The sequence below is a fragment of the Camelus ferus genome, chromosome 6 (assembly GCF_009834535.1).
Source record: "Camelus ferus isolate YT-003-E chromosome 6, BCGSAC_Cfer_1.0, whole genome shotgun sequence".
Lineage (NCBI taxonomy): Eukaryota > Metazoa > Chordata > Mammalia > Artiodactyla > Camelidae > Camelus > Camelus ferus.
This window is the reverse complement of record NC_045701.1, coordinates 59,532,686-59,547,542: the sequence shown is the minus strand read 5'-3', so window position 1 is coordinate 59,547,542 and position 14,857 is coordinate 59,532,686. Positions and strand designations below refer to the sequence as shown.

The following is a 14,857-nucleotide window of genomic DNA, read 5'->3' as shown; positions in this document are numbered from 1 at the left end:
AGCAACCCGAGGAGTCACGTTGGGGGAACGGCAGAAAGCAGCTATCCTTTTACACTACTTTGCTCTAGCAGCTATCTTAATGGTGACTGCGTGGCCGGGGGGAAACCTGATCGGCCAGATCCAGCCGAAACCCGGAGGGAGGGAGTGGGCTTTCCGGAGGGGGGGAGGGGGGAGGGAGGCGAAGAAGGAGGAGTAAGAGAGGGGGAAAGAAAGAGGAAAAGAGTGCGAGGGAGTGAGGGAGGGAGGAAAATAAACAACAAAAAAATGTCCTCTTCCTCCCCCACCGGGCAGATTGCAAGTGCGGCGGACATCAAGCAGGAGAATGGGATGGAAAGCGCCTCGGAAGGGCAGGAGGCGCCCCGAGAAGTGGCGGGGGGCGCGGCGGCGGGGCTGAGCCCCCCGGCTCCAGCCCCTTTCCCCCTGGAGTCGGGGGACGCCGCGGCTGCCGCTGCCAGGGTGAGCGGAGAGGAAGGGGCAGTGGCGGCAGCACCGGCGGCCGGAGCGGCGGCGGATCAGGTACAACTCCACTCGGAACTTCTGGGCAGGCACCACCACGCCGCGGCCGCCGCCGCCGCCGCGCAGACCCCACTGGCCTTCTCGCCCGACCATGTCGCCTGCGTGTGCGAGGCGCTGCAGCAGGGGGGCAACCTGGACCGCCTGGCCCGGTTCCTGTGGTCCCTGCCCCAGAGCGACCTGCTACGTGGCAACGAGAGCCTGCTGAAGGCGCGGGCGCTGGTGGCTTTCCACCAGGGCATCTACCCTGAGCTCTACAGCATCCTCGAGAGCCACAGCTTCGAATCGGCCAACCACCCGCTGCTGCAGCAGCTCTGGTACAAGGCGCGCTACACCGAGGCCGAGCGAGCCCGCGGCCGGCCGCTGGGCGCCGTGGACAAGTACCGGCTGCGCAGGAAATTCCCCCTGCCCCGCACCATCTGGGACGGCGAGGAGACGGTGTATTGTTTCAAGGAGAAGTCGCGCAACGCGCTCAAGGAGCTCTATAAGCAGAATCGCTACCCTTCGCCCGCCGAGAAGCGGCACCTGGCCAAGATCACCGGCCTCTCCCTCACCCAGGTCAGCAACTGGTTCAAGAACCGCCGGCAGCGCGATCGGAACCCCTCTGAGACCCAGTCCAAAAGGTGAGCGCCAACTTTACTTCTCCTCCCCCTTCCTCTCCCCCACCCCCTTCCCAGCTTTCTTTTCCTCCAAGTGCTCGCAAACATGGCGCTTACCTTCCCCACCAGCCTGGTCCGGCTGCCCACCTCTCCCCACCCCCCACCTCTCTCTCCGCCGCTGGAGTGGGGGCGGCGGTGGAGAGGGGCGGGGGAACCTCACTCCTTACCCTCCCCCACCTCCCCCCAGAAGTTTCTGGTCGCCCGCCTAGGTCTCAGTCCCCGCCTCCACCTCGACTGGTCACTGCCGCCCGGTTTCCCACCCCCATCCCGCTGGCTTTGAAGTTGCCACTCTCTCCCCGCTTCTGGCTGGGCTAAGAAGTGTGTGTAGGCGCCGGAAAGGCAGTTCGCTGCCGCCCGAGGCCCACGGAGGTTGCCAGCGCCGGCCGGGGTCTGCACCTCCACGGGGTCACACCAGCCCAGCACGCGCACACGCTCCCAGACCCCCCAGGGTTCGGCTACCCTAGGCCTGTGCTGGAGGTGGCCGTGGCCGCTCGGGAGGGAGGAAAAAGTTGATGGGGGCTGGCGGCACACAAAGGGGTCTGGGGACGTCGAGGTTTTTTATATGACAGAGTTAATCATTCACCCTGCCCGCTGTGGTTCCCTTCGCGGCCGCGGCAACTGTGGGGTGTTGGTGCAGCTCGGCTGTGCCGTGTTTTGAAACCTGATTCTGAACTCCTTCGGATCAGATTTCAGCGTCGTCGGAGTGGTGGGGATACAGGGCTGCTGCTTCGGCCCCCAACACTGCGTGGCTCCCTCCTGGCATGGTGGCTGGGGGTGGGGGCAGGCTGGCACAAGGTGGACGGCAGGAAAGGAATGGGGGCGCTATCCACTCCGCACCTCCTTGAGCGCCCACCCTGGTGATTTTGAACTTTTGACTATCAGGTATTTTTTCCCAACTGGTACAAAATGCCGAGTTTTGTGCGTCCTCCTGAATCAGACACCTGGTCTGTCTGTCTCTGTGTGTATTTTTGGGAGAAATAAAGTAAGGAGAAAATCGCCTAAAGGGATGGTGTCTCCAGCCCCGCGGGGGTTGGAGAGAAAGAATCCAAAAGCAGCTCGAAGGTTCTGCTCGGGGAAGGAATCTGGGAGCCGGGGAGCCCAGCCCGGCTAGGAGAAGGTGATCATCCGGCGCATTCCAGCGCCCGCCGCCGGCCGCTCCTGTCCTGCGCTCCTGCGGGGGCCCGACCTACGGCTCCGGCGTTTCTCGCCCGAGGCAGGGAGGGAGGCTCTGTGCTAGAGCCCGGCCTCGCGGTAACCAAAACAAAACGCTCATTGCGACCTGCGTGCACCCCTCTGCAGATTGCGGGGAGACCCAGAGGAGGCACGTTGGTAACGCCACACCACCTGCCCGGCGCCTGCTTTAGGCAGCGGATCCTGTAGCCGAAGGAATCCGCCGGGCAGGGGGCTGGGGGGGGGGGTGAGGAGCGGGCTCGGCGCACAGGCCAGCAGCCGGGCTGCCTCGTTTCCCCCGCCGGGAGCGTTCCCCCAGTCTCCCCCGCCACACTCTGCGGGCTTTGTGCACCCCCCCCCACATCTCCACATCCCCGCCCCCGGCCCAGTTGCCTGGTTGAGGCCCCTCTCCGGATCTGCCTCCCACCCGCACCCCCGGTGAGTCACCCTCGCAGACGGCGACGGCGGCTCAGCCTCAGCTCGTAAATCAAAGCGCTTTCTGCGCTCCTGGCCCCGCAGCCCAAAGCCCGAGTAATCTCCTCCCCTCGGCAAGCAAGCGAACCGACCGTAGGGCGCTGCTGGGATGTCGGATCCTCTGCTGGGCTAAGTCCTACAGCGCTCCGAACTGCCTCTGTCCTACCCCCCGTTCCTCCCCCTCCCAGTCCGGACCAAATGGGAAACCCCCATTTGGGAAACTACCCCTTCCCGGATGTGGTGTTTCCCCCAAATCGGGGAGCTGAGGAACACAGTCCTGTCCAGAACAGAACAAGGACTGAGGATGCCGGGGAAAGGAGGTCTGATAGGTACAAGGCCTCTGAGTGACCCACACCGTTTCCCCCCCACCTCACCACGGCACTGGTTGGTGTATGTTAAATAGGCCCCTATGGCTTCCTTTGGATTCAAAGGCGGCTGCACATTAACGGTTCTTGGGTTGAAAGTGCTTTTCCTACAAGGACCGCCACTTTGTTGAATGAGACAGTTGTCAGTCTGGTGGAGTAGAAGTTTGGGAGCAGGTGAGAGTATGATCTCTTGTTCACTAACTGGCAAACAAAACAGTACTTCTCACCTCCTGCTCCTTTGGCAGTTTCATTTACCTCCAAAATCACACTAATCTGAATTGGTTCGAGGGGAAGGGAAAGACTTCCCAAACAGAAAAGACTTACAGCCTCTTTTAATGAGTTTTTTCTATGCTATAGGTAGCAGCATATTTAACAGTAAGGAATAACTTCAGTGATATAAGAATGTATTTCCAATTTTCCTGTAAATCCTACTAGCTGAGTTTACATCTTTCAGATCTCTGGATTTTTCCTGAATTTATTATTAACAAAAATGATTGGGCTATGAGAGGTCATTTTCCCAGATAGTCTGGTCAGAATCTACTGAAAGGCATCATAGCTAAAATAAGACTAAAGGATTTCCTGCTGCACTTTACTCAAATACTGCCTTTAACGGGGTTAGAAGCTGGTTTTCCAAACAAATGACACAATGTAGAATGTTGTGCCCCTGACTTTCTGGATGTCTTGATTTCCCCCTCTATACAGTGAGTCAGATGGCAATCCTAGCACTGAAGATGAATCCAGCAAGGGTCATGAAGATTTGTCTCCTCATCCACTCTCCGGTTCATCTGATGGTGTCACCAACCTCAGCCTTTCCAGTAACATGGAGCCAATATATATGCAACAAATTGGAAATGCTAAAATATCATTAAGCTCTTCTGGAGTTTTGTTGAACGGAAGTTTGGTACCTGCAAGTACTTCACCTGTCTTCCTTAATGGTAATTCTTTCATTCAGGGACCCAATGGAGTTATCCTTAATGGATTAAGTGTGGGAAACACACAGACAGTGTCACTGAGCCCACCAAAAATGGCATCAAACATTGTGAGCAATGGTATATCCATGACTGACATACTGGGGTCTACCTCCCAGGATGTGAAGGAATTCAAAGTTCTCCAGAGTTCTTCAGCTAACTCAGCAGCCACCACCTCCTACAGCCCCAGTGCTCCAGTGTCCTTCCCAGGGCTGATACCCAGCACTGAGGTGAAAAGAGAAGGTATTCAAACAGTGGCTTCCCAGGATGGAGGCTCTGTAGTGACTTTTACCACACCAGTGCAAATTAACCAGTATGGCATCGTCCAGATCCCCAGTTCCGGAGCAAACAGCCAATTCCTTAATGGGAGCATTGGATTCTCTCCACTGCAACTGCCTCCTGTTTCAGTGGCAGCTTCACAAGGTAAAAGTCTTGTTTGGTACCATAATGCACCAGTAAATGTTTTAGCCAGATGCTGTAAATGACGCACTTGGTGAGAGCTATAGATTGCTGTTGCTGTTGAGGTACCTTACTGGCTGCCACAGCTGCAGAATAGCCTTGATTTGTTTCTCCTTCTTCACAACATCCATGTAATATCCAGCTTGCTTTGTTCCCTGGCATCATGGGGGTGGGATTTTATTTTCCCAACAACTGAATGGAAAAATACAGTTCACAGCGAGTCCTGCCAGTTCTACAATTATAGAAATATGCTAAGTCAATCAGTGCTTACAAAATAACCCATCGCTTGACCTTTTAAGATTAAAAATTAATAATATTGCTAAGAACACAAAATGAGTCAAGCAGTTGGTAAGAATGTGTACACTTCACGTAAGCGTTATTTATTTGACCAAAAGGTGTTTTAGAAGAGCAATCGAAAGACTGGATCGTTTGTATTTGATTCATGTTCCTTCTGTAAGACTAACAGACCTAAAGGAAAACCAGAGGAATGTGTGATTGGGTGTCTATTGCTCTGCATGTATACTTGCCCCCTAAATATGTGCGTTCACTTCTGGAGGCAACTGTAAGCCTTATTTTATACGTTTGTGGCTTTACTAAGGCATCTGCTAGAGAAAGCACTGATCTGAAATGCAGGAAACTTGAGGCTGATATGCCAGTTCTTCCATGACTTCAAGCAAATCTGGATGGCTCTGTGTCATTGTTTCTCCATAGAAACAGGAATGGTTAGAACAGCAGTGGAGGTTGCAGGGCCCCTTGAATTCAGGAGTGGGAGATGTTGGTGCATGTTTGCCTTCCTGGAAGCAAATCTGAAAGTCCAGATTTTTACCAAAGCAAAATAAATAATTATTTGCCTTAAAGATCATCTTCCTATAAAATAGTTTTATCCCCCCCACCCAAAATCAATCTATGCACAACTCTGGTTTCCACAGCTATGATCTACTTCAGTTTATTTGAGGCATTAATAGAAAAATTGTTGTGGAGTAAATTCCACTCTGTACATTTGTTTCTCTTTGGGTAAAATGGTAGTATAGTAAAACACAACAGCCCTGCAGCATGCTATTTATTTCTTCATTGTTCCAGGCTATGGAAAGGATTAAGCTAAGTCACTATCCAACATAGGACAGAAATAGGAAAACCACAGGGAAAGCCAAAGTGCTTAGTTTTATAATATTTTAATGTAGATCTAACCCTTTTTCTCTCTTTAGGAAATTTCCAAATAGGTAACATTTTAAAGACAACAAAATTTGAACAAAAAGCATGGTATGTACATTGGGGAGGAGAAAAGGAGGGCTATTTCTCACACATAATCTAAAAAAGCGCTGCCATAGAAAATTATTACAGACTAATGGCTAATTCTCAAAATGGGACATTTAACATGAATAAGAGCAGCATTTTCAGTTAAAATAGCTAAGATCAAATGACAGAGCCGTCAATCCTTAGACTGTCTAGGTGAGTTGAAGACGTAAGTTTAACCAGATGGATCCAGAAAGCAACATTCCCTTGTAGTAATTGTGTATTACGGTTCTCAATAAAGCTTTTGGGGATTCAGCCTGTCTTAAAGCAGATACTGAGCCTTTCTTAAAAAATGACTGGACAGGGTAGATTATCTTTCTGTAGTTGAAATTTATATAGAAAAGCAGAATGCCTACATCTTTAAAGGATTTTAAAAATAAGGGCTTTTTTTTTTAAAGCATCCTTATAAAGTTATACTTAGTACCTATGTCATTTTTCACTTGGGTTTTCACTTGAAATTACTGTTCAATTCTTAATTCAGTTGCAGGTTCAATTTATAATTCAGTTGCAGCTATACTTAAATATCAACTTTTAGATCACATCTGCTTTCCTCCTGCATTTATGTATGTTATAATATCCACCCATTCAGAAATTTTATTTATATTCAATAGCAGTTTGGGAAAATGTAACATCTCTTATGTTATATATGGCCCTATCGAAAAATAATGAATCATTTTGTTCACATATAGACTGGCAAACAATTTCACAGACACATACACACAGCAAAGTAAACACCTATTTCAGATGTCTTTTGCTGCAGTTTAGTAACCAACAAGAATTTTAAAACCTTTTTCATTTATTTGGCCTGGAACAAAGATTTATGTTAGGGAAGAGCTCAAACATATGTAGAAATGTTTTTAAGTACAAATAAAATGTTTTCATTTTTTGTTTGTTTAAATACATTCCTTTGCTTTTAGGGTGCTTAAAAATGTTTGGAAGACATATAAACAGCCCTGTGACATATATTTATCAATATAGCTGGCAATATAACACAATTCTAATAATTCAAAAAGAGAAATGTTTTAGGTGAATTACCTTTAACATTGGGCTTTCTCCTAATAATATTTACTTTAACATTGGGTTGTTTTCTCAAAATAATGAGTTTATTGAACATCTAATTCACGATCAGGGTAAATAACCCATTTGAATTATCCTGTCACAAACCCCCTCCATGTCTACCTTTCGTTCAATGGCAAGATAATTGCCGTTATTTCACTGTGCCTATGTAAAGACTCAGAAGAAAAAGTGTTTTATTTGATGATGAGAGTTAGGGGGAAGGTCTAATTCATCTACATTGTCTAAGTTAGCTAATTTGAACATCTCAGCTTCCTACTTATCTTTCTTTTTCTACTTCTGGTCTCTGTAGAACATTATAGTGAGAGCCTCAAAAGATACAAACCTTTTAGAGAAGCATTAGCTCTATTTCTTTAGTTAATCTGTATTTTAAAAAGCACATTTCATTATTATTCATTCTTTCTGTCAGTCACTACAACACTAAGAATTCAGAATTAGCATAAAAGGGAAAAAAACCTAGTGTGTATTTTGTTGACTCGACATTACTTTATGGTTAGTTTGGTGAAAGTTTGCAGCTTGCCTGTGCAGGTTTATATGGTTAACTTTAAGCCCCAGGGTAACTCATTTTATGTGGTATCTTCTACATCTCTGTTTGTTTTGTGTCAGTTACTGAGCTTGTCCTGGATAAAGGCAATTTATTTTGCATTTGTGTTTTCTAGTTGTAACTGGCAGAGCTAGCAACAACTATCAGCTAATTGAGAGATATCAAGTCTTGGTAATAATGAACCAGAAACTTGACTGAAATTAGAACTTGGAAAAGATATTTTTCTCACACTTGATTTCTAAATCAGTAGTTCTCGCTCCTACTTCGTCACCAGAATTACTCGGGGAGTTAAAAATACACCTGTTCTGAGAGTTACTGAGTCAGATTCTCAGGAGCAAATCCTGGGAATCTGTAGTTTTAAGTGGTCAAGGTGAATCATGTGTGTAAAAAAAGTAACCTTTTTCTTTCCTTTTCAGTTCCATCAGTGATAATCTGTACTTTATTTTTTTAGGTAATATTTCAGTAAATTCAAGCACTTCAGATGGGAGCACATTTACAAGTGAGTCCACCACAGTCCAGCAAGGAAAGGTTTTCTTGAGCTCTCTTGCTCCCAGTGCAGTGGTATACACTGTTCCTAATTCAGGCCAGACTATAGGATCTGTTAAACAGGAGGGCTTGGAGAGGAGCCTGGTATTTTCTCAGTTGATGCCTGTCAATCAGAATGCACAAGTAAATGCAAACCTGTCTTCTGAAACTATCTCGGGGAGTGGCCTACACCCACTGTCCTCCTCATTAGTTAATGTATCCCCAACTCAGAATTTTTCCCTGACTCCCCCTACTCTACTAAATCCCACTGAGCTAAACTCTGACATTGCTGGTAGCCAGCCAATGTCTGCACCTGTGGCAAGCAAATCTACTGTGACATCTGTCAGCAACACTAACTATGCAACTCTTCAGAACTGCTCCCTTATTACTGGTCAAGATCTATTATCAGTCCCCATGACCCAGGCTGCCCTTGGGGAAATAGTTCCCACAGCCGAAGACCAGGTGGGTCACCCATCCCCCACAGTACACCAGGATTTTGTCAGAGAACATCATTTGGTTATGCAATCAGTAGCTAACATAAAAGAGAATTTCTTAACAAATTCTGAGAACAAAGCAACAAGAAACTTAATGATGCTGGACTCCAAATCCAAGTATGTCCTAGAGGGCATGGTCGAGACTGTCTGTGAAGACCTGGAAACAGACAAAAAAGAGCTTGCCAAGCTCCAGACTGTCCAATTGGATGAAGATATGCAAGATTTGTAAACTTAATTTTGTGTTTCCACCTCCCCCTCCCCACTGGCATCAGCAGGCAAATCTTTCCATGAAGCCCTGAGGACATAAAGCATTTTCCCATTTAAAGGGAAACACTAGTTTTACAAGTAAATGCATTCAAGAGACTTTGGATTGATCTGCATGAAGATCACAGTTAAATATGCAGGAGTAGAACTGCTTTACTGCAGCCTTTTTTTTTCACATATGTTCTCTTTTAAATAGATGGAGACAGAGGAACAAGATGACATATATCAAGAAATCAAAGTGTATCATTTGGTTGACTTAATATAATTCTAAGGTCAGATGTAACTTGATAAATAGTTTTTTTTTTAATTAAAAGTATATACACTTAAGGTAGAAAATTAAATATTGCTACAGAGCATTAGAAACAATGCAGTTCTTTTTGTTTACTTTTACTCCATGGGCATTGGTAAGGTTAAGAAACATAAGTGGTACTCCCCACTATCCTAAGGGTATATTTTTGAATATATGCTTTTCTGTTTTTCAGCATTTTTGTGAAAGTCTTGGTTTGTCTCTATACATTTCCAAATGTGATTGCTAATAGTTCAGTGTGGCTGAGAAAGTTTGCAACTCCACTAAAAACTCTGAAATAAACTTCAGTATGAGTGTAAATATATTAGTCCTATAAGCAAGGATTCGAGTAATTACAATGAATTTTATTTATGCTGTATATGTTTCTCTTATACTTCAGACACTATGAACTGAAAAGAAAAATGTTTTCGTACTGTTTAATTTATTTTTATTGTTTGAACAGGAAGTGAACAGTTATTTCCAACAAAGTTTTACTTTTTGTAGGATTTTAAAAGTAATGATTTTTATCAGGAGTCTATTAAGGTCAATATTAATAACACTGAAACAGGAAATCTAACTCCCAATATTGGAATTTTGGTACTCCCCCCCCTACATCCTTTTTCTTTATTTAGCAACTCTCTGATTCATTTAAATATATTTTCTATAGAATTCTATGTGCCTTACCTTGTGGCCTTTTTATTATTCTTACTAAGGTACAGAAGTGTCAACAGAAGCACTGATGACTCTTTCCTACTATCCAACAGGGTTAATTTCACCACAGAATTGCTTTAAATCTGAAGAACTTAAGTTTCACTTATATTATTGTAGATAATGTTTGTGAGGCAAACGGCTCAACAACTAATTATTGTTGATACTTTCCATTACAATGAAAGTAACAGTTACAGACTACCATGTAAAACCAATTCTGCAGGCTATGAAAACAACCATTTTAAAGTAAAGAAAGAAAACGTAAATTCTGTTGAGTAGAATATTCTGTCCTGTTGAAACTTAGTTCTAAATATTTTGAAACAGGTGTTACATTATGACATATGACTGTTGTTTGCACTATGTTATCATGTCTTCTTTAAAAGTAAATCTTTTGGGGTTTCTGTAAGAAGCTTGTTTGATAATGTTGTGAGCTGTGGTTACAGCTTTTATCGGGACTCTGAACACAAGGTGTAACAATGCAAATACATTTATGTAGTGAGTAAAGTCTCTGGTCTCTGAAAAGCAAGAAAAGTGAGAAAATGATCCCTTCAGAGATGACCGAAAGTTGTTGAACAGGAAGATGTCACCACATCTTGCTTTCCTTAAGATCGGAACAAAGGGTCCACTCTAGATCTCTGCATGCCTATCAGCTGAGCATGTTGAATAAGGGCCATAGAGGATTTAACTTTTCTTGTTATTGCAAATGGAACTTGCAGGCATAAATGAAGAACCCTATGAAGAACTCCTCCCCCTTCATTTTGATAAAGAACTTTGATCCCATTCTTTATGAAATTGGTGAATGTTCCTAAACTGCTGAAAGTACATGTGTTTTATTTTGTTTTGTTTTGTTTTTTACATCAGGTGTTTTAGAATTCTCTTCCACTCCACCACTACTTATACAGCTTGTTTCTTTGGGTGTGTGCTGATCATGTTACTGAGATTAATTACATGGTTCTATAGTGTAGTTTACATGAAAATGATGTTTTCCACTTGATTGCTGTGGATATCAAGAGTTTGTTAATTATTTTAAAATACCCATCCAATAAGAAAGATGGGAAGGTTTAAAAGGTTATATATGTTATATGTATATAACTGGAAAAGTTTTATGTCTTCCAAAAATATAATAAGCCTCTCTTTTATTCACAGTTCTTCCTCTTTTCTTCCTTGAGAAAAAAAAGATAGCACAAAACTAAAAGCTTACCTAGGAAACCTATTCATATTCCAACATGATGTAATTATACCCCTACAATTACTCCAGGTAGCAACACAATATACCAGGTAAGACTCAATGCACACTATAAAGAACTTATTGTTCTTTTCTATTCTTTCAGTAAAATAAGGGCCAGTTGGTATGTAGCCCATATATATGTGAATGAAATAAGATAAACCCCATGATCTCCTTGCACAGAATTGCAAATGGTTTTCTGGTTTTGGTTTTGGTTTTTGTTTTCTTGCAACACCAAGGGCCAAACTCAGAACCCTTGGAGTTCATGTGGCAGAATTTCTCTCTGACATAAACCAATGCTTGAAGATGCTGCAAATGACACCTCTAAGGATCCCCAAAGAGGAATCAGAATAGGGGTGAATAACTCTCCCTGCAAACCCCAACCCCTGTTGCTGGCTGTGGGATTTTTGGTATGAGCCTATCTATGCACTCTTATCAGCCAGAATGTGGCATTTAGCTCTTAGTTACATCCAGTAGAGGACAGTCTGTCACTTAAACAGAAGGTGCATTTGTTCCTCAGTCAAGCAAGAGCACCTGTCTTATACTGCTTTATAGCTCATGTATATTCATAGTAACAAAAAGACTGAGTTGTACACATGATTCAGTGCCTTTCTTGTGTTATGAAAGGCAGGTAGATGTTATAGCCATAGATAAAATTCGTAGTTGAATTGCACACTGACCTTAAAATCTCCCTGTATATGCCCCTGTGTCTTGCATGTTAAAAGCTGGATTATTGGGCAGGTGTTGCAGGCTGCCCTACTACATGTTAGACAAGTGTGCATTAGTACATAACCAGAAGTTCTTCATTCTTTAAGATGTTTTTGACAGATCATCTCATCATAAAAATATAAATAATTCAGGAAAACTGTGGGGAAAAGAATTACATTTTGTAAAAGTTGTTTCAAAGTCTTCCTAGAACTTAGATGATAGAACTTAACAGTTATTTTGTATCTAATTGATACACTTCATGTTAATTTAATATTACCACCATGAATTTTATCAATCAAAATTAAATAGCATGTGACTATTTTGGCTTTCAGGGTCCTCAAAATTTTTGTATTCTTTTGTTGCATGTACTGTATGTTTAGAGGCAACCAATTATATACTCAATATGGTTTTACTGTGCCTTACACAAAGAGAAAATCTATACAGAATGTATATCATGGGGTGGGGTAACAGAGTCTTTACTGCACTGTTAGGTGATGGCACACAGAGCATGTCCCAGAACATTTCTGTGCTTAATTACCCAACCAAAGAGATCTAAAGTATGTATGTTGTACTGTAATAGGGGTTTATGCCTGGACAATTAAGTGTTTTATTTGTTTTCTGAAATGATGTGAACTTATTTTTCTAAACACTATGCTAAATAAACTTTATATTTATACGTACTTTATGTTGAAAAAGTTATTTATCCCTGGGAAAGCAGAAATGATTAAGGGAAAGAAAAACAAAAATCTACAAACACTTTATCGACTGACAAATACAAGAACAAGAGGCGTCATTTTGGAAAAACAATCTCTGTTGATCTTTATACAAAATTACACAATTCACTTAACTGTACTGCATACACTCAGAGCTAAATGATTAGACTTCATCCGCCATAAAGGAAAGAAATATGTCTTACTCATTTAGGTGTCCCAAAATCTGAATCTGATATTCTGTAACGTTTAATGGAATTAAATTGAGAGGTCCGAGGATCTTTCCAATCCCAACCTTATTGAAAGAGCTCAGTGTAACCCATTTTCAAAACACTTCCATTAGCCTGCTTACACCACAGTTGGGTCCACCAGTGGTTTGGCTTAAAGCTGTGGACAGAACTGCATTACTGAGTGTGTAGAAGACTCAGTCTTGGTACAGGTTGGTCCTCATTTTAAAATTGCATGACATTTGATTTTGTATGACTCCCACACTGAAATGTAGAAGAGACTAGATAATAAAGCAGATTGGGACCAACTTTTAAATTCTAGGGCAAAACTAGTTAAAGCCATCAAATTGATTTCAGGTATTATGACTAGATTTTTTAATTTTCTTGTCATTCAGTTCATTTATTTAGGAATTTTCTATGTAGGTAAACCAATTAAAATGAATAGTGTCTCAGTGAGTGGGTACAGTGTAGGGGCAGAATATTATAGAGTGATTACATTTTATAATATCTTAACCAAACAAACATTTTAAAACATTTGACAAGGTCAATGATCTACTTCATTTTTGTAGCTCCTTGGAAACTAGCAAATTAAAATCCCTCAATGGAAATACAAGACCTTCAACTATATGATCCTATCCCACTTTCCCAGCTTCTCTTAAAAATAATAATTGTAGAAGATAACATTTGTACATCACCACTTCCAATACAGTAGATGGTAAACAAACAAAATGCACTCAGACAATAGTCAATTCTCTAAAGTCAAAAACAGGGTAAAGGGATTGAGAATGGGGAATGGGGGAGCAGGGACATACATTAGATTGGACAAGGAAGGTCTCTGAGGAAGTAACATTTCAGCAGAGATTTGAATGGTGATGAGGGAGCCAACCTGCAAGACCTAGAAAAGAGCATTCCAGACATAGGGAACAGCGAGTTCCTGAGGGAGGAGTCCAGTGGCCAGATCACAATGTTATTCACTCTAGGGGTCATGTGATAGGAGATCCAGTCAGAGAAATAGGCAGGGACCAGATCACAGGTAAAGCCTTATTGGTCTGTGCCAAATAGTTTGGATTTGATTCTGAGAAGCAAGGAATGATATATATGACTACACTTTAAAATATCACTGGCCTATTTTTTGGAGAATGTCGTTGTGGGAAGCAAGAGTGAGGACAGGAATTAGGAAACTGTCATTTTGTCCTAAGCTGTTGGACAGGACATACGTCAGGAGCTCTTGAAGCATGTATGGCAGTTTGTCCACAAATGTTTCCAGAATTTTGTGCTCTCTAAACCTTCTGTCTATTCTGCCTTCTGCTTTTCACCAAAGCTGCCAGCTTCCTGCTATGATTGTCCCAGCCTGAACCTGTGCCCTGAACTTCAGGCTGGTAGATCCTGTTTCCTAATGGATATTTTCAGAATGTCCAAGTCACCTATGACTCTACATCTGAAAATTTCAATGATTATCTTCACCCTAAAACTGTTCCCCACTCTGTGTCCCTCATTCATCCACTGGACAAATATAAAATCTGGGATTTCCTCTGGAGTCTTCTCTCACTTTCATTCACCAGATCATGCCATCTTTCCAACTCTGCTTGTCTCCTGCCTTGAGTCAGTTCCTTTCCCTCCATTTCCAGGGTTACTGCTACAGTTGAGGCACTTAGCATTTCTCGACTGAATTATTGCAGCCTCCTCCTTCTTGGTACTCAATGTCTGGGTCTCACTCCAGACTACATTACAACTATATTCAGGTAGAACTTTCAGAATTTAAGACTTACCCCAGCCGTGCATTCCAGTTTAGAACCTTCAATGGCTCTCCATCGCCTATGAAATACACTTTTAACTCCTTAACATACAAAGCCCCCAAGACCCAGGCCCTACCTCTCTGTCTATTCACATCTCTAGCCACATGAATCTGTTCCCCAAAGGGACCAGATTATTTCTTACCTACCCAATCTCCAAGACTCAGTAGGTGTCACATGCTGTGGAAGCTCTGTCTCACCATCATAAACAGAACAGTGCATGGCTCATTCTGTGATCAGACAGGAACTTATACCATCCTTTGGTGTGGCACTTCTCACATCACTGTAATTTTATGTCTGCCTCTCAGCACTTTCATCTCTGTTTCTCTGGCATTTAGTGTAGCAGAGCATAGTAGGCACTTTAAAAATTGTTGAATGAATAGTGACTCAGTCATCCA

General features: G+C 43.2%; 1 protein-coding gene across 2 annotated transcripts; it reads left to right on the top strand.

Annotated features, from left to right (window-relative positions):
• Positions 1-12,410, top strand: SIX4 (SIX homeobox 4). 2 transcript variants are annotated; one of them, XM_032482141.1, is made up of 4 exons: positions 1-82; positions 292-1,136; positions 3,884-4,572; positions 7,971-12,410. In XM_032482141.1, exons 1-4 carry the CDS (start codon positions 80-82, stop codon positions 8,765-8,767), a joined length of 2,334 nt encoding a protein of 777 aa, XP_032338032.1. In that variant the 5' UTR covers positions 1-79; the 3' UTR covers positions 8,768-12,410. The 2 variants fall into 2 exon arrangements, with proteins under 2 accessions (XP_032338032.1, XP_032338031.1); XM_032482140.1 differs by lacking the exon at positions 1-82 and having other exon boundaries at positions 177-1,136.
• The last annotated feature ends 2,447 nt before the right edge of the window (positions 12,411-14,857 follow it).

What these genes read in the sequence shown, in the direction of transcription:
- SIX4 (XM_032482140.1), top strand. Translation starts at nt 265, where the DNA reads ATGTCCTCTTCCTCCCCCACCGGGCAGATTGCAAGTGCGGCGGACATC. An exon ending in TCTGAGACCCAGTCCAAAAG is followed by an intron (nt 1,137 to 3,883) that starts GTGAGCGCCAAC and finishes CCCTCTATACAG; the next exon opens with TGAGTCAGATGGCAATCCTA. An exon ending in TTCAGTGGCAGCTTCACAAG is followed by an intron (nt 4,573 to 7,970) that starts GTAAAAGTCTTG and finishes TTATTTTTTTAG; the next exon opens with GTAATATTTCAGTAAATTCA.